At 38.3% G+C, this 20789-nt stretch overlaps 1 protein-coding gene across 1 annotated transcript in view; it reads right to left on the reverse strand.

Annotated features, from left to right (window-relative positions):
• Positions 1–1505, reverse strand: part of LOC150076296 (paired mesoderm homeobox protein 2B-like) — a 126302-nt gene extending 124797 nt beyond the window's left edge. The window contains exon 1 of the mRNA XM_090387590.1: positions 1213–1505. Coding sequence (XP_090243716.1) covers positions 1213–1483 — 271 coding nt within the window. The 5' untranslated portion in view covers positions 1484–1505. The remainder of the gene's footprint in view (positions 1–1212) is intronic.
• Between the last annotated feature and the right edge of the window lie 19284 nt (positions 1506–20789).

Genomic DNA, 20789 nt, shown 5'->3' on the forward strand with positions numbered 1-20789 from the left:
AATAAAATAATTTATCCATTTCATGAAATAAAATTATCATTTACTTTTAACAAACAACTAATTGCACAAAAGCTATAATCAATAAGGATCAGGCCCATTTCAGAGTATAAATGCCTTAAGTTAAATTTCAAAAAGAAAATCCAAGCGTAACATCAATTTCTTAAGTTACTATACACTGAAGTTAAGACTACCAAACTTCTGAAAACTAGTTAAATAATTAATTTACAATCCACAAATTAACAAGTTTAAAATACTGTATCCTTTAAAGAAAACATTAGAAAAGTGTAAAAAATCTTTGCATTAAAAAGAAACTGTTCTTCAATTAAAAAAAGTATGCAGCTTTAATCGGAATCTACATTTAAACATCGAGAGAGTAAAATATAATTTATTCTATTGCCTACAAATCATTTAATAGAAATTTAAAAAATGCCACCTTCGCGGTATTAACTTTGAAATCGGAGGACAGCGCGTGTCCACCCTTCTAAAAGAGAAGACCACGTACACACAACACAAACTAAAATATTAAAAATATCCAAGTTATAAATAACACGCTTTATTCCCTGCCATTTTGAAGATATAAAACAGCCACATTTAGACCCACTCCATGCCCTCAGCGGAACTCAGCTCTCCTTACTCACCGCATACATATCTAAAGTTGCGTCTCCGTATCCTTAACCGTCAGGTGATGTTTTCCCACGTGCAACACAGCACGAACACCATGTTTCCAAGCCGCCTTATGACAGGCGGTCACGATGGTCAGTGTATCCCGGCGCCCGTGGGATGATCTCACCTTAAGGGCCACTTACGAACAAGGTGTGTGTCTGTGCGTGTGTGTGCCTTGGCGCTCGAGCAGAGCAGATTTATGTTCCGCTGTGGCCCGTGATCAAATTTGGGGCCTGGGCCTGTATCGAGTTGTAGCGGGCGTGATGTGGCTTGAAGAGCTAACTGGGTTAGCCGCAGCCAGAATTGATTCTAAGGAAGAAAAATGATGCATATTGAAGAAAGAAATATGAAACGTTACCAAAGGAAGAGCAGGAAGATAGCGCGCGGAGATGAAATCAGGTTAAGATGATCTAAATAGTCGGCGCAACTAGATTATTCACAATCGACCGCTGGTATTAAATTATTTAATTTCCGTTCACCGAGGCCGCCCTAACCCAGTTATGGCCTGCCGGCCCATTTAAAGAGGCAGCAAGAGATGCTCGGACTTACTCTGCAAGGTCATGCCGGAGGAGAAGACGGCTGGAGATGGGGGTTCGTGACGGGGACGAGGAACCATTCCGCACGAGGTCGGAGGCATCGTAGCAGTCGGCGGACTTGCGAAAGTGCGAGGTACGGCAGAAGTATATCGGTAAGCTTGAGTCATTTGGCTACAAGAACCAAGATCAGCGTACGAACACGGCAGCTGGCAGCTCGGTAAGTCCATGGCCGACAGTGAACAGTTGGGGTCAAAGGTCGACTGGTTCAGGTAAGAGTAGTCCATGGTGACTGTCCGTAGTCGGTACGACACTATTGCTGCTCCGACACAGGGATCAGGCCTTATAACGAGGTCTGCAACAAACGACGACTGCGGGGCCTACTTCGTGCCGACCCCCCCTTTCACTTTCTCTTTCTCTCCTTCCCCCCTTGTCTCGTTTCCCCTCTATCTCCCTCATACATTCTCTCTCTCACACTCTCTCGCTCTCTCTTTCTTTTCTTTCTCTCTCTCTGTCTCTCTCTCTTTTCTCCTCTCACTCTTCCTGCACCGTCAGAGAGGGAGGGACTAACGCACGGGAAACACCGCCGCCTCTCGCTGCCTGGAAACGACGAGCCGCATTCACATCTTTGTCGAGGCGGCGTGGTTGCGCGTGCCGCCCGCCAATCGGCCCCCCATGTTGACTCAGGCAGCGACGCTTAATTGAATTATAATTCTCGGCGGGAGCAGAGGACGGCGGCCAGGGATTCTGCTCTGAAGGCACGCCTTTCTGCTTGCTTGTTGATGGAGCATTGTTGACTTTGTGAGCTCCCAACCTCGTCACGGGAAAGCTCGCCACCCCCGGACAATTAGGGAAATGTTAGGGTTAATGTCGAAGGGGAAAGCTGGTCCGTGCTGGGAGAATGAGAAGCCTATCGAGTCCCGTCCGGAAGATTTAGTAATGGAACTCGAAGTCCGTGCGAAGGTGGCACAACCAAACCACACAGGTGTCGACACAGGTAGACAAGTGGAATCTTAAACATAATCTCAGGTATGGGCAGAGTATTTGTTTCTTACCGTTGTAGAACAATTTGGGAACCCTGATCGGCCACACACACACACACACCGAATGGAATTTCGGTCGTTTAACTTCTGTGATTAGTACTTCACATTTGGCCACATCGATAGTGGAGTACAAATCAGATCTGTCATTATCACAATATTACATGAACATGATACGTTTTTGTACTAAAACTATACGTTCACTCTTGATTTCGTTGAAATGCTATTACACCTTGAACATTGAAAAAAAGTCTAACGTCATACAAATGAAGGACTATTTTGTGCTAACTTGAAGAATGTTACAGGAGAATGGAATGTCTTTTCATTCAAGAATGGCAACAATTTCTCATTTAAACAACTTTAATTCCATTATGTGTAGGCTGTCGTTAAATATATGAATGGAACTTCTGCACTATTTTGTTTATTAGTACACAACCTACAGTTAAAATAATTTCTTACGTTTCGAAAGAAACTTAATAAGAAGGGCTGTTTAGTAATAACATTTACTAAACATACGTTCCACCGTGTGTAAGGTACTTGATCCATGGGAATTTGTTTATTTAAGAAAGGTTTAATTTTCATGAATGAAAAATAGTCACAATCTTTTAAATACCTTCAATCCCTCTACCTTAATCTTTATTGGAAACAGATTGTCTGCTTCTTTCTCTTATTCATTTGATTTATTGCAGATAAATTTATTTATTATATTATGATGTTATAAAATGTTTAAGTATCAAAATGTTTAAGCCTTTAAATAAAATAAATAATTGTGCTTTCTTGACATTTTCTACGTCCTGTCTGCGAAATATAGAAACTTTTTTATATTATTTTGATTAATTAATATTAAAGAATATGAATGGAAAAAACAAGTGGACAGACTTAAAATTAAATTTTACCTCAGTTGTGAAAGATAAAAATGGATCGCATTAAAGATCCGCTTTTTTAAGAAATGATTTTAAAATGGCCATTCCAAGGCTTGAAATGACCATTCATATTTCTAAAAGATATATATAAAGTAAATATCAAACATGATGCAAAGTAAACAAAAAAAGATTTTCATGACTAAGTGTTCATGTTTTGTTTACTTTATAAGCTATTACAGAGTTTAAAATATCTTTAAGTGAAGAAAACTTAAATTTCAGCTCATGTATGCACTGGAGATCATACATTTTATTTTTGCAAGGGGTAAAAAAAGAAAATTCGAGAGAATCCTATACACTCCTGCCAAAGGAACAAACTAATCTTTGCTTGAAAAGCATCGTTTCTTCTGTCATGAATCATTCCAAATCGGTAGGAATTAATATAGTTACTCTATCAAGGTAGCCCGTTTCCATACTAGTTAAAAAAAAACTGCAAAATAGCCGATGCTATACGTTTACATATCTCACACCGGTTTGTACGAAAACATCGTTTAAACAGGTGTTACAATAATTATTTTAATAGGTGTTAACTGCAAGATTTTGATAAATACTTTTCAGAGAATATTATACATTTCCGCATTCCTTTTTAGACGACAGAACATCAAAAAGAGCAGCTGACAGGAGTTATCCTATAACTGGAGAGATTTACTAGTGTAATTTCTTTTTCAAGAATGACAGACCTCATCAGATCGATACATCACTTGGTAATAGTTCGCTCGCTGTTGACAATCGCTTTCGCTCACATTATTTCTTTAATGGCTGCTATCATTTGATCTTTCAAACTCCGTACTGCGGACAGATTGCATATAAATTTTCCAAAATGAATTAACTCATAAGATTACGAATTCGATAGTTATTCAGAAAAAAAAAAAATCCAACAAGTGATCAGGTGGTACATTCGGAATAAACAGTCAAAGATTTAATACCTAATATCAAGTGATTACCTATTAGGTATAAAATAGGTATTTAATAATATATTTATGGAGAATTTCTCAGGAAATGATGCAGGTTTACACCACTAATTGCACTTCTACTTTCCGTTGTCTTTTATCAGATGCTCAGGAATGTTAGATGATGTGATGGATAGAATTTAAAAGCTAGTTTAGACTTTACTGTTTCGAATACTTGGATATTCGATAATCTGAATTATATGCCATTATAAAAGACTCTCACAACAATAAACACCAGATTATGCAAAATTTCAAATTCATATTAATACCGAACATTTGGCAAACTTCAATGGAGAGGTGGCACAAGAGTGATTTCGAGTGGAGCGTGAAACGATTTAATTTAATTTATTAGGAAGTCAAATGGGAAAACCTACCACAATTGGACCTTCAATTGGTAAATTTAATGCACTGATTTCTGAAAGTTTCAGATTCTACTGCTAAATACAAATCTCTATAGGACTTCTTTCTCTGATCTTTTTCGATAGAAATTTTTGGCTTCGCAGAAATTTTTATCGGAATGACTATTTCTGCGGTCAAATCACTATATTTTTACGTGGATTGCATTACGTTAAGAGTTATGATTTTACAGGTATACTATATTATTTTCTTTTGCAATTCGGATTTTAATTGCAATACTAAAGTACCTTAAATCTATATTACATGATGCCTAAGACCAACTGAATTCAGTATTTGGATAAAAGCCTCCTATTTCCCTCCCTAATATAAATAGCTAATTACTTCTCCATCCTTTCTGAAAGTTCTGGGTTCGATTCTGTCATCCTTGTAAACATTTTTTTTTTAAACCGGGATAACTCTCTCGGTAGCAGTTACGCTTGGATCCTTCACATTTCAAGATCTTGCAAACAAACCAATCTTAGAACACACGATTTACATTTTTCCATGTTAGGATTAAAGATTCAATAATTTTTCAGGGGAGGAGTTCGCAATTGATTATGAAAGAAAACAAAATAAACATCTTCAAGAAATAAGTGGTCCCGAAAAGAAAGGGAATAATTCCTTCATAATGAAGTTTGATCCTGCTAATGCCTTTAAATAAAATAATTTCATTATTGATCGAAGAACCATTAATTTTCTGGATGGGGACAAATACGAGATACACTAATCGAAAGAAAAAAAAAAAATAGATACAAATATTTTACTAACTTTTTGTTGTCATCACCATAGCGACGCTGTGACGTTACAACATACAGGTCGCCTAGTCGCTGAGGATCGAATGTAGTAAGAGAAATAGTGACAAACAGTTCAATCCAGCGTCGCAGCTAATAAACAGTAAATAAACGTAATGAGCAATTAGTGCTCCGAAGCGATGGCTCGACATATGCAACGAAAGTACAGCAGACAGGACATGATCAAAAAAATAAAATAACGTTTAGTTTTGTTATTGAGAATCATTAACGATTACCAACAATTTTTAAGAATGAAGTCATTATCCAACATATAACTACAGTTTCGTGAAAGGAGAGCCGACAAACCAAATGAATGGTCGTTGGAAGCTCAATTAACTAGATCTTATAGAACTGTTCTTAAAAGGTATTAAATCAGTATTACTGAGTTTATGGTAACCTACTGCATTACTTTATATAGAAAAATATAGTATACATGGCTGGATTTATTTATTTATTATTTATTTTTTTTTTATTAAAAACCAAGGCAACTCGAATCACGAGGCACCAGCATATGGTATCTATATAATAAATTGGTATGTTTATTCCATGGTCGGTTCGTCTTCGTTCTGTTGACAGGATGAAAAAAAATAGAAAAGATCTTAAAAAACTTATGTCATCGGACTGGCTTTTTAAATGATGGCCAGTGAACAAATTCCCTCAGCCGAGGTGGTCTGCTACGTAAAGTATCTCCAACATTATCATAATAGCTCTGCGTTCCAGCCTAGTCGGTACGATACATCGCCGTCTGCGACTTGCTTGGAGAGGTCGACGAGTGGAAGAATTTCTGAAGTTCTGTTCATTCGAGGTTAAGTTAGCCAATCTCATGCGGAGGGTATAGGGTTTCTCCGGCGATGTATCGTGCAGACTCGCAACAACATGCAGATTTGCATGATGTGCGATTGTTTTATGTCAAATAGATTTGGTTCTTGAGTTAATTCTAAGTAATGAAATTATATTTTAAACTGAAATTAAGACATTTTTACAGGTCTTACAAAAATCTGTTTACTGCAAAATATCTGAATGAGCAATTACCCACATATAAAACGAAGTACAGAATACACAAGATTTGCAGACATGGCGCCAGATGCTTTTAGTTACCTTTGAACAAATTCAAAACGACCCAACCCAAAGCATGGTAGCAGACAACTACTTCGATATTTCAAAAAAAGCAGAGAGTTAAACTTGGCTCCCATCTTCGAATATCGTAAGATTTGGGAAGACCATTATCGTGAAAGTTCTTGTTTTATCTTATATACATTGTTTACTAATTGTATTAATTAATTTTAATCATTTTGTATCGTTTGTCTTTGCTGATTAGGTACGATGTTTTTTGTTATCCGATATACTGTTTTTATTGATGTGCAGTGTTATAACAAATGTTTTGTTTTTGACTGATTTATAATGTACCCCTTAATTATTCCTTGTTGTCCGTGGATGACCTGCATTTGGTTTAAATTAAATAAATAAATAATCAAGGTACTAAAATCTTTGGTACCTTTCTAGCTTTGTTTCCCATTGTCAGACTAAAAAGAAATCGAGTACGTGGAATTCTAAATCAGACTATATGACATGCCTCCATTGTAATCAAAGTTAGAGTAAATAATGTTATCATAGCCTTTAAAATACTGATTAATATTTATTTTAAAATATTTATTAATATATAATTAGCCTAACTTTGATTATAAAGGACGCATATCACCTAGTCTGATTTACGGTTCCATATACCCCAGCCCCCTTTTTTTCTGTTTCATTTTGCTCGGATTCTGAAATTAATCGAAACAGATTTACGTATTTGTCAAAATATTTTGCTCTCGCACACAGAGGGAAAAAAAAAAAAAAAAAAAAACTCCAATTTCAATTTATCATTTCACATTTTTCTTAGTTTTAATACGAGTAGTTAATGAAATAAAATTTATTCAGACGCATTTGTGTTTTTCTCAAAATAGCTTTTAAAGTGTAGTTAAGATCATTTAAAAGCTGATGGAAAAATACACTAATAAGAAGTTTTAGAGATCTGTTCCAAAATACAATTTATTTTACGCGTACCATTGTACGTGAGGGTTGTGATTTTTTTTGTTCTAAGATCTTTTCCACAATATAAGGCAAAATAGTGTTACCTGTTTTAAAAGTGGCGCCATTTTGTAACGGCTGTAGTGGGGGCGCTGCGGTTTTTGTCCTCGAGTAGAATATACTAAATCAGCCAATAAAAAAAACAAAAACGGAGAAGTGGTCAAATAAATATCGTGCATTTTTTAAATAAGATGACTGTGTAAGTATCCAACGTGATTCACGCCATTTCAACATCGGAAGAACTGGTAGTGTTCCAATTTTAAAGACCAAGATTTGCAACTTTAGAACAACAGCATCTGTAATAAAATCGAGGGTTTAGTGTCTGACAACGTTAACTACAAAATTGCATTTTTGTTTTGAGACAACTTTAGATTAACTTTATACAAATAATAATGCATATCATGTCACAGAAATGTATTTCTCTAATAGTTTACAAGTTAGCTTGAGTTATAAACACATTTCCGGTAAACCAAGAAAATGTCAAATGACTTTTTCTTGGTTAATTACAAAAACGTTTACTGCAAAATTATTTTGCAGTTAACGTTGTCTGACACTAAACCCTCGAAATGTGAAAACCTCTTCCACATCGGATGCGTACGGCCCATACTCCATAAAACATTCAAAGAATCAAAGCAACGCTACCACGTAGTCCTCAAACGTCTATTATCCGTCAATCAAGAGAAATGAAGATAACGGAACAAAATGTATGCCGTATATTGCACATCGATTTAAAGTTACATCCGTATAAAATGCAAATGGCTCAACAATTACTTGTTCGTGATCTGGATATACAAACAGCCATACTTTATGAAAGTGCTAATGATTCATCTGCCACAGTAACTTCAGCCCTAATATGTTAACATGCCGCAAGAATTTGTAAGAGAGGATGTTCACCAAAAAGAGTCACATTACGAAATGTCTGGTTTCAACAGGACAGTGATACGACACACAATGCAAGAATTTCCATGGACACTATAAAGGAAATGCTTCTAAATCACATGTCAGACACTTGAGCAATTGAAACAAAACATCCCCGAATGAAACAAAAAATTACCAAAAGGAACATTATACAGAGCAATGGACAATATGAGAATACGAGCAAAGAATTGCGTTCCCAATGGCGATGACATCATTTTCAAACATTGAGAAGTGTAATGTAAATACTTTGCCGTATATTACTAAACTGTACAAAGAATAAATGTCTTTTCCAATTTGCACAGTAGTCATTTCGTTTTTTAAATGGGTAGTTGTTTTTAAAAATTTCAAGTGAATAATCGAATTGAAATAAATGGAACTGGGTGGTGAAAAATACTAGCACAGTGCCTAGTGAGCAGTGGATGCAAATAACTTTTATTTATTTCGTTACTTGGATAACGTCAATGCAGGTCTTATTTATATACAAATGATACCTCAGCAAATAATGAAAAAAAGTCACTTTGGGAATGGAAATTATTTCAATTTATTTCATTATTAAGCTCTCCTATTAGAACTAATAGGAGAGCTAATTTTAAATAAAACAAATTTAAAATTAACCTGGAATTTTGACCATAGAGTGTCAATAAATCGCCTTTCTTGTTTCATATTAGGCAGTCTTTCTACATACTCTTCCCTTGCAGGGACACGCTTGTTTCATACAAGTGGGAGTGACAGTTTCTCTGCAGCGTAGAATTCTTTAGAAAGTGCTCGCGAACACACTCCTGCACTGCAAAATTCTCCAAAAAATTCTTTCGCCCGTACAAAGAGCTAGAAATCTAACGGAGAGGATTTCCGTGGCTCTTCCAATGCCAGAGATGATCCTAAACACTCACGGCTAAAATGAAAAATCTGCGTGTAGCTCTCAAACCATTTTGGCCACCCAGTTTCTATTGTCTCTATTGATGTAACTTGTTCGTGCCATACGAAAATGAAGTAAAATAATTTAAAGTTTATTAGCATAAAAGAAAAGTAGCTCGCTACTGGCGAAAAGGTTTCACTAATCAAGCTTGTATGGCATAGGTTAAATACATGTATCAGTCTTGAGAATAAGAGAGGATAATATACATGATGAATATCACTTATCTTGCAAAAGTTAATTTGACAGATCTCAAATTGCAAGAAAATGCATTCCTCTAATGAAAACCCCAAGCAAGTAGCAAAAATAAAAAGTGGTTAATTCAGTCTTATTAAATATATATTGTTTACCAAGGAGAGTCTTCCCACAGAGTGCAATTAAAGAAGTTTCATATTAAATATACACTTAACATAAAGAAGTTATACTCAGCAGTTTATAATTAACTCTGAATTGCAATCGGTTGAACATTTTTCCCCATGAGCATGGTTAGAGCTTACTAAAATTACCCGGAATATGTGGTAGGCATCTGTAGATACAACTATAAAATTGGGAATTGCCTTCTCTGGCTTAAATAGAGGTACAGCAACAACTGATAACAGGATTGTCGTCATCTAAGGAAGCAACGACTCTTTCAGGCAATTTCTCTTTCAGGCAATTATCCAGCTTTATTTTTTAATGGATAATCGATGTACTGTACTCACTTTGATGATTGCTTTGCTGTATTACTTCACTTATTTCGCCACATTCTTCTTTTATGAATTTATTGCGAGTAAATCAGCAAGGAAGTTTCATTTCGGTGGACAAATTCTAATTTGTGGTTATAGTAACTTAAGAATTTTAATGTTATTCATGATTCTGTAAATTCTCCAATGCACTACAACCGTAAAATACGGGGGAAAAGGTTTTTTAGACTTAAGCTAATTATCCTTGGGGTCTTTTTTGTCATATATGGGATTAAATCTTTAAATCTGACGTTGAAATACCTGTTAAAAATTTTACATTTTACAATTTCCGGCGCCTCCGTAGCCAGGTGGGCAGGAGCAGCAGTGCGTAGCACATGCTTCTTGATTAGACTGGGGTTCGAGCCCGTGACCACCAAATACGGAGGATGCGGAAAGGTCAGGGAATGACCACCGCATATCCCCGGAGCAATATGGCCTTAGTTGCTAATGCTCCTAAAAACCAAACAACAAACAAATAATTTCTAATTTAAAATTTTCCCCGATCGACTGTCACTTTCTCATTGTGAAAGTTGTTCCCCATCGTCGGATTAATCGAAACTTCATCAATGTGTTTCCAAACGAACATAAACCGACTGTTCCAAGAACATAAACCGACAGTAGCAGAGCAGTCAAACATAATTATAGTTTTATAATACACAGGTTTCAGTTCACAGTAGTTCAAGCCCGCGTGATTCTAAATATTTCTCTAATCCGGTATGGCTATCCCAGATTATAAACGTAAAATTTATTTTATTTCAATAAACACCACAGTTGTATGCGATGTTAGCTCTTCAGTAGGAGTGTTTATTTAACTGTGAACATTTTCAATGCGCTACTGACGTGCCTATTGAACGCTGTAACCGTCGTGGGTTTTTTTTTTCTTCAAATAAAATCAGTTTACTTTCGTTTTGGAAGTACACCGATGACGTTTTTAGTATAAATCGAGAATAGAACACTTTCCCACTGAGGGAAAAAAAAAAAAACATTCGATCAGGCAAAGTTTTAATTTATAAATCGCAAAATCTACGTGTTACTTAGTCCAATTTTAACATCACATTCAAATATTTCAACCCAAATATGGCAAAAAAAAAAGTTTCAAAAAAAAAAAGTGAAGGTGAAATAGATCCTTGCGCCTTTTAACTGAGATACTATGTATATGCACTAAGTTCATACCATGCACGAAATAGTTAAAAATACTTGATAGCATACGATAAACAGAATTTTTGCTGACAAATCAGCAAAAACCCTGGTGAGGTCAAAGTGCATAACAATCAGGATCGGGATAGGAAGGAAGGTAGACTCTTCATGCAGAGATGCTATGGTTGATGGAGGCCATGTGAAAGATCAAAATGCACTGCTGACTAGCAGTGCATTTACAATAGATTACAACAATCCAAATCATTTAAATGGTTTACGCGGAAATAAATCCTTTAGCACATCGCCACCTTTTCAGCTTGATTTAGTTACTACAATGCGGCCGAGGGTAAAGTATACAGGTGGTATAATTAGTAAAAAATTATTCAGGCTTAAATTAGTTGTACATGGATACTATGCTTGAAAGGTGCTCTGAGCTCTGACCATTGTTTCTAAATCAATAGAATCTCGATTAATACCTCAATAATGAGAAAAATTTGATCTTTTTCTGTATTAAGGAGGAATTCATATTTCAACTTTGCCAAAAGCCAGTCCTTTCCTTCTTTCTGTGTCGCGCGGTAGTACAGCAGTTTGATCCTTATCCTTCAATACACCGTGCAGAAAAGGCCGTTCGTTTGTATCCCGTCAAGACGAGAAGTTTTAATGACATTTTCGCACGTGGATGAATTAGTTGGTTTCTAGCGAAGGCTTTGCGACTCTCACCAGGAAATTCGTGTTTTTTTATCCAATAAAACATCAAGCCAATTAGAAAATACATGCAATTTACAGAAACAATAACACTGGAGCTTCATATCCATCGCATTAGTTTCTGTACAACGCAACAAGAAAAAATCGGTCAACTACTGAGTGCCGGGCACTCAGGATGAAGGGTCCGTAGTCACGAATGGTCGTTAGTGTAGTATCTCAAATAGAGAGCTTTATGGTAACTGAAAAAAAGTTTCTAGTACCCTGGCTTGGCCTAAAATTGAGGAACTAACGAAAACGTCTATTTGAGTCTTTCCAGTTGTTGTGAATGACAAGAGTGGGAGAAGCGACTGGCAGGTGAGAGTCGTGCAAGACTGAGCGTAGGCTCCTCCCCACCACGGCCGCCTCAACACTGGCTCTCTGAGTACCTCCTTGCGGGGACATCTCCAGCTTTTAAAATTGTTAAAAAATACTTCTCGTCGCAAAATTTATAAATGACTTTTATAGAATTATTAACTAACTTATAATTACTTATTAACTATTTAGCAACCTTTTTGTCACCTAGTACAAAGTACTGTTACTTAGTACAAAGAAGCGTGCTATCGAAGTGATAAAAAATTGTTTTTTTCAATTTCAATCGGTTTAGTTTTCCCTTGATAAGCATCGAATAACGCACAGCTAATTTTTTTTTTTTTTTTTTTTTTTTTGTGTTTTTGTAATGGGCGGCACCTGGAACGTCAGTTCATCTCCGCCTCGTATCTCTGTGAAGAACAATACCACTGTAGAAGGGCCAGAAATGAGTAGTGTATGTTTGTGTGTGTTTTGTGTTGTAACGCGCACCTAATTAGGTATGTTGAGGGTCTAACGGCATCTGGGATTTCCCCATCTCCGCGTACGTTCTCTGTATCGAGTGACAGTGCCCTGTCAATGCCAGAGGTTTGATAGTGTGTGGGTCATGTAGAATTTAGTACCCATTGTTCATCCGGCCTGTCAGCCGCCGGGTCCCTAATGGGGGCCGACGTTACCATACCCAGCGACGGGGACGCCGGCCGGGTGTACCAATAAGGCTAATTGTACTCTGGCAGGTCCTGCCACTTACTTTCCTGAGATTTCAGTAGCTAGGACTTTAAAAAAAAAAAAAAAAAAAAAAATTATTCGCGGTTTGCTTAATAATACGATTTGTTTAAACATTGAGTGGGGTTTTCGCTGAATGAGTTTCTCTAGAGGTCTAATAGTTCGAGCAGTAATTTTGGTGTATTAGATTTGGACCTGTGGGGTAATACGCTGTGTAGGAAAAGTTTTGGGAGGGGAGGCAGAAGACTGGGGAGTAGAAGTAGAAGGAAGGGACCAATAGGGAAGGTAGTCCCTCGTTTTTCAGTAGACATGCCCATGCCACACCAGAAGGAAAAGTGGGGTGGCAGGGGGAGTAGACAGCGAAAGCGTCGCCCCCCCTTAGCCTGGGAAAGAGGGAAAAAGCAGGCTGAAACAGATGTCCAGCCCCGTTTGCCAGATGGTCTTCCTCGGCTTTCAGGAGAACCGTCCAAGGTTCAGAGTATGTCCGTTCCAGTCCTTGTATTTGGGTAGTCCTTTCAGGAGTCACCACACCACGGAGCACTCAGTGGTGCACGGGGAAAGAGACCGTTTGTCGTTTCCATTTAGTAATTGCGGTTTTCTCGTTTTGTCTAGTCCGGTTTTCTGGTTGTTGTCTTGTCTGGCTTCACCTTGGGAGGGTTAGTGAGAACGTAGTCATTTTGTTGGGTTGTTCTGTATTACCATTTTTATGTCACTCTGTGTAAGGCGATGAGTGTTATTCGCCTGGTGAAGAGTTGCTGAGCAAAGTTTGTTAGTGCTCCATATTCTTCACTCGAGTCCAGAAAATGTGATTCCATATTTTTTGGGAAGTACTTTATTGCAGTCATTAACCTACATCGCAGGTGCTCATAGTTTGGGCAGTTATACATGACGTGTGTCCAACTCTCCGCTTCACTACACACGCATCTTGGGTCTTCTTCCAATCCCATCTGGGCCAGCTTTTCTTTGAAGGCGCCATGGCCTGTCAGTACATATGATGTGCGAAGTCCTGGTTTGAACCAAGTGGTTGTTTGCGAGAATATTTTCCCCAGGTCCGGGATGAATTTTTTTGTGATACAGCCTTTGGTGGTTTCAGTCCAACGACCTTGCCAGATCCGGGTGAGGTGGTTCTGAAGCCTATTCTTTTCCTCTTTGCATGGCGTGCTGTTGTTAACCGTGTAATCTAGGAAGGTGCAGGGAAGTCCCTTCACTATATGGTATTTGATTCCACTGTTTGCAATTTCCAAGTCTAGGGGTAGGACCCCCGCCAGGACCTGCAGGGCATTAGTGCTTGCGGTGCTACAGGCTCGCGTGATAGTGAGCAGCACAGTTCTTTGGATTGTGTTCAGGGTCCTCCGATTTACAACCATTGCTGTTTTGGTGTACCAAGCCGGAGCTGCGTACAAGATGGCTGGGAGGAAGACTCTTTTATGATATAGTTTTAGGGATTGTTTTTATAACCCACAGTCCCGTCGTGCGATTCTTGCTAGTAGGCCAGCGTATCTTTATTTTTCTGCGAATGCAGGATAGGTGATGCTTGAAGGAACGCGTAGCTAATTCAAAGTATTCAAAGTATTTTTGTTTACTGCAGCCTCCAGGGTTTCCCCTATTGCCGCAATGATTCTTGTAGGTTTTTTTAAGCCGGCGAGTGTGTGTATGGGGAGGTTTTTGTTTGAGTGTTTGTTTTGTTGAGTGTTGTATGCCGGCACCTGGAGACTTTGCAGCCAGGAGGCAAGAACAGATATATCTTGCGTCCTGACTCCCGTCCCTAGCCACGTGGAGGCGCTCCAGGGAGTCTGGTTTTCACAAAAGGAGGTTCTTGAACCTCTATATGTTTATACAATAATATTAAAATAGAGATAAATATAGCAATAAAAGAGTAAATCATCAAGTGTGGATAGAGTTGGTTTAGTTGAGTGGGGATCAATTAATGGAGTGAATGTTTCTAGTGTGTTTTACATACAATATGGTAATAATTTAAAATAAGTTAAGTTTCGTCAGGAGATTAAAACATAGCGTGTGGATGAATTTAGATTTAGTTAAGGGGAGCAGTAAAGTAGTGGGTGTTTCTAGTGAGTTTAGCATGTTCAATGTTTAGGTTGTCCAATGATCTATACCAAATATTGGCCCTTGTAGGGGCCCATCCTGCCAGAAGAGGGCACGGCGTAACAATCAATTCCATGCACCTGCGGCAGCCACGACGGAGCCGCGGCGACAGACACAAACCAGTGCACCACAACCGCGGCACCCCCGGAGCCACAGAAAACCTGAACAAAAGTGAACACTTCTAAGTTAGTAATTACTACAATTTTACAGTTGACAATATAAATACTTGGCAAAACAGCCACTGTCGCAACAACACTACGGCCGAAGACACAACCAGTGTCCTTAACCACAGCGCTACCGCAACAGCAACTTAACAGTTCTAAGGTAGTTAAGAAAATCTTATAATTATCATAGCTATACAGTTCACAGTTATCTTTGCTCGTCCTACAGGGTTTAATTTCATCTTGAGGGGAAGCACCGCATTCAAGACACACATTCTTGCAGGGCTCAATCCTGTCCTAGAGTGTGCGGAGATGAGTTCATTGTGTGTTTTGCGAGTAGAAGGACGGACAAGCCAGTGTGGCAGGGTAGTTAACGGGAAACATGATTATTGCCAGTGGCTTCGACCCAGTCCTGTAGGGCTATAACCAAGTGAAATTCTCGATTGCTCAGCTTCTCGTAGATCTCGGTCCTGTCCTATGAAGGTAGGGTCCTCACTAATAAATAAAAAAAAAAAAAAAAAACGCACATACTGAAGACACTATGTGGCCTATGACATCGACCCAGTTCTTTAGAGCATGTTCAGTGTTAGTCACTAATTTCAAGGAAGCTACATCACAGTTATGTGTGCTCCGCTGCTCCTAAGCTGTGGGATGTCTTGTTCTTGAGTCCTTACTTTTGCTTCTTATTCAGTTCAGTATAATTGTGCTTCCGTTCTGCGTTACTTCCTATTTTCTAGTTCTGTTGAGTCCCTTCCACTTCATTCCTTCTTTTCATTTTCCCATTTACCTACTGTCTCTCTGTGCTTCCTGCTGGAGGGCCGCCCTTCGCCTGAATAATTTTCCTGCAAAAGCTGAAAGAAGTTTGAGCGATTCTGCCCCAGCTATCAGTTGTGGGAATTCTCCAGCGTTAGTTACGTTAGTCCCCAATAGCAGGGGATGTCTCAGATCTGTGTAGAGGTAACAGTCAAGTATGAGGTGTTTCACTGTTTCTTCTTCGCCGCATTGACAAAGGGGGGAGAGAGTTAGGCCTAATTTGTGGAGTTTGGAGTTGAGACTACCATGTCCTGTGATTAGAAAAGTAGTATGCATGCTTGGTGTCCACCAGTTCCTGGATTTGTCTCGCAGATATATTTGTGGGAAGAAGGTGAAGGTGTCTCTTCCCTTAGTTGTTGTTTGCCAGATATCCTGCCATTTTGTGCCTATGTCCCTATAAATTCTTGCTTTGTTTTCTTTTATACTTTGGTTGGTGTCGTTGGCAATTCCTCCCAGCGTAGCCTGTATGCCTAGCCGTTGGTTGTGTGCCAGGTAGTGGTAGATTACATCAAAGTATACGGGTGGTCTCCCGCACAGTACCTGGAGGGCCTCAGTAGAAATTGTCCTGCATGCTCTGCAGGTTGCCAGAAGAAAGACTCTTTGTGACTGCAATAAGTATTTTTTGCAAGCCGAGTTCAGTGCTCTGTAACCCCAGGCCCCGGCTCCATAGCAGACAATGGGAATGTACAAGCAGGAGTAGTATAGGCTTAGTGTGGAGGATTTAATTCCCCATATGGCTTTTGTGATGTTAATGAGCCATCCTGCTATTTTCCTGATTGATTTGACGATATGCCTGATGTGTGGCAGAAAGGATAGCTTGTCATCTATCCAGATGCCCAGGTATTTATGCTGACGCACTAGTTCAATTCTTTGACCTTCTAATTTAATATTTGGTGGTCTATTGAGGTCGAGGTGGCCTTTGAGAAGGATTTGCTTGGTCTTTGGTATTGATATTATCAACTTATGCGTATTGCTCCATGTGTAAAGTTCCTGCAGGATTGTGTTTGTTTTATCCTCGAGTTCCTTGCGTGAGTTTCCTGGGATTACCAGGGCGAGATCGTCCGCGTATGCGATGGGTATAATCTCTCCATGTGGTAGATTTAATGTGATTTTTAAATTTTTAGCTCCATTAGCGAAGGAAATGGAGGGGGCGGGACACGAAAATTACTCACATTTTCCTGTCTGGAGCCGCCATTTTTAATTTTAAAAATATTTTAAACCTACTCGTTGAGCTCTTTCCAACGGCGTATAATAAGCTATAGGTTTTCGACAACATTTTTGTCCCCGCCCACATTTACCCCCCCAGTTTCTCAGACAATTTTTTGTTAATATCGATCAATATGGCGTTATGTTGGCCCACATGATGTACAAACCTATGCAAAATTTCAAGTCAATAGGTTGAGTGGTTCCACAGATACAATGCTGTGACAGACGGACAGACAGGCAGGCAACCGAGTGACATTATAAGGGTCATTCGTTAGAATATGGACCCTAAAAACAAAATGAAGATATATAAGGTCACGTCACAGCGGAAGTGCTCTACAATCTGAAAATTATTACTCGGTAAACCCTGCACGTTCAATCATTATTTCAAAATAACATTTTCTCTGTAATCGGGGGCTAGAATGTAACGTTGAGGGGTTCTTTTATGAACTGTCTACTTTCTGAAGAATAACATGAACCTACCGTTTCTGTACCGAGATCCGCTTCTGAAAGCAGAATCGCAACTAATGCCAATCGTCTCTCTGTACAGTGGGTAGTTATTTAAAAGCTTCCAAATTACTACTGGCTTATAATCAGAAACCACCACAAGGACACTTCGCTTTTCTAAAAAAGATTAGAAGGTTCATTAACACAAGACTATGAAAAATTAAGTACCAGGAGCCATGCTAAGTTCCGTCAGTTCCCATCAACAAATTCTGAATTGCCCGTTCTACCTTCCACAGGTATGATATCGTTAAATAATATTCTTATAGGATACCGATTGCGACAGTCATTGAGAAACAAGAATCTACCGTTCTGTCTCCGGAAAAACACTGTTGTATACATTGGCGCCAATTGTGGGTAACGTATCTGAAACTGGCTTGCGGCCTGAAACACCCGGAATAACTCAGAGGGGAGGAAGCTATACCTCAGTCCGTGACCGCTGACTACAGCTCTCAGTAAAACCCCCGTCCCACATTATACTGCCACGGATGACGTTAATTCGGTTCCAGAATGAAAGGACAATACGTGCTGATATGGTCTTTCTATTGCTGGCCCTTTAGTGGTGCCAGAATAATGGACTGGCTATATAAACGTAATCTTCTGATTAAATATTTTCAGCAAAAGAGGATTGATTTATTCTTTGGCTCGTTTTATCAATCTCTATTTTGCTTCGTCCCAGGAATATCTCTCTCTCTCTCTCTACGAAAGTTCGTCTTTCCCTTGAATTTTGTAGTTGTTCTTGGTTTTTTTTTTTTTTTTTTTATCCGCCATCTTGTTTCAAGAAGGTACATCAAAACAAAAGACTCGCCTTCAGAGGTCCCTCCCAATGACTCTTATCTTTATATCGGAGTTTAAATTAATTTAAAATACAGGTGAAAGCATCTTGTGTATCTGAATTCACCTGTTTTTAGTTCTAGGAAAGAGGGATAATTTTATTTCGATCAGCTATCTCGAATAGAATAATCACCGTTACTTCTCTTCTGTCTTAAAACTTGTTTTTAAATAAAATGAACTGTATAATTTAGTTCTTCATAAAGAATAACGTTCAGTATTTATTTTCATAAGATAGCTTGCCGTAAAATTGGATTGTGAGAGATGAAAAGTTGATAAAGTGTGTTAATGTCATATTTCCGGAAATGGGACATTCACACTTATTTCGCATCCAGAAGAAACTAAAACAGCTTTTCACTTCCCACAATCAGGATACAGACATGGTCAGAGGTCCAGTAAACAAGATGAAGTCCATTACTGGACACGGGGGGGGGCGCACAACTTTAAACTGGAAGAACCAACATACCCTCTGTGTAAATCTACCGCAGACAGTATGAGGAGCCGTTTTTTTACACAGTCCCCTCTCTATTTAGCAGTCAACAGAAATTGAGAAGCCGTCAACATAAAATCTGAATGGATTAAAATCTTCAAGGAACAGGTAACACAAAGAGAATTGTCACCTAGGCACAGAACAGGATCAATCTACTCCAGAAATTTCCCTCTAATCCCAATCTGTAAGCCAGAACATCAGAAATTACGTCACTTCAAGTAGTTAACAAAGACTGCCTAGGTTAGGAAAGAAAAGATGAATCATTAAAACCTGGTTCTGGCAACAGCTTACATCTACCAATGAGAAATCAGAGGAGTTACCACATAATCTGGTTCTAGCAACAAAGGCTTATCCCAGACTTTCCAAGTTAATAAGTACAGGCACTACCTTCTTAGACATCAGTCACTTCAGACGTTGTTCCCGTTTGTCAAAGGCTATGGCATAACAGCAGAAACATTACTGTACTATTTTTTTTATTCTATATTGTATTGTATGTTACTCATTATAAGGAGTTAAACTTTTTTGAATATTGTAACTATGCAGATAGATTAAAATAGTGCATTTATTACTAACTAACGCAGTGTTCGGTATTTCATCTCGAATTCAAAATTCTCAAACATCTGTACACATTTATGTATATAGAAAAGACGAAAATCAATTAAGTCTGTTCTAACAGACATAATTTTTTTCAACTGATAGGATAGGGGAGTGGATTTTATCTAAAATTCTTTCGCTCATGTTTGTGAATAAAAATCACCGATCCAATAAATTCTGGAGGGGTAAACCACTCACCTCTGCCCGATAACTCAGTTTCAAGTAAAATGGCAGTCCTATCCGCGATGGGATTCAATCTCAGACATTTCCAAACAGGGGAGAAATGGAATAGTATCTTCCATGGCATGTCTTTAACATACGTTAAGCGGCAAATGCCCAGGTAGTGCTTCTCAACCTTTTTTTATGTGATGGAAAGACTGATGGGAGTAATGAGCACGTTACTTTACCAAATGATTTCAGTTTGTTCATCAAAATATTCTCGAAAAAGTTTTCATGAAATACTGCTGAAGAAGTAATGATCCAGGAAGTACCCTAGAAGAAAGGGAAAAAGAAAAAAACTCTCTCTCTCTCTCTCACACATACACACAGGTTAGGTTCATTCCAGAAGAAGCAATCATTCCTCAATTCTCGGGCTGCACGGACATTTAAAAAAAACCCTGAAAATTACAATTTGTTTGGGGAGAAAAGAATGCGAAGATATATCGTAGAAATTCACTGAAATTTTAATTACGCTATTGGTCTCTTCACATAATTGGCTTTAGACTAAAAGTGTTTAATTAGCTAGATTTTTCACTTAAATTATTCATGATTATTCACTTAAATAAAATATAAAACCAATCAGCCTGATTCACAAATCTGAATGGAAATATGTTCGTATAGTACTGAATGATTATGTCTGCATATTTCTGCCAGCATTACTTCAAAATAGTTGTAAACAAGTAAATTTGAAAAGTCCAAGAGCGAGAAATCTTGCTTTTTTTTTTTTTTTTTTTTTTTTTTTTGTGAATGTCACTCAGATTAACAGGTCCATGCCAAAGAGACCAGATAGCCCAAATTGTCCCCACCACATCTAACTACCTTTATTAGCTCTTGAAGCATTTTAAATGGTTCGTTTGCATCTTCACCCAAAGACAAAGCTGACTTGCCATGATCTTGTAATTTCCTACTACCCAAGAACACATCTCACTCAATGTGTGTCTTTTGTGTTTTTCACCAGAAAAATATTAGAAATCTCCTGGAAAATCTTGATACTAGCAAGTATGAAATTCTTCGTGATATTTATGGACTTGTTCTTGAAATC

Source organism: Mastigoproctus giganteus, chromosome 13 (genome assembly GCF_048544385.1).
Source record: "Mastigoproctus giganteus isolate SK-2022 chromosome 13, ASM4854438v1, whole genome shotgun sequence".
Taxonomy (NCBI): Eukaryota; Metazoa; Arthropoda; class Arachnida; order Uropygi; family Thelyphonidae; genus Mastigoproctus; species Mastigoproctus giganteus.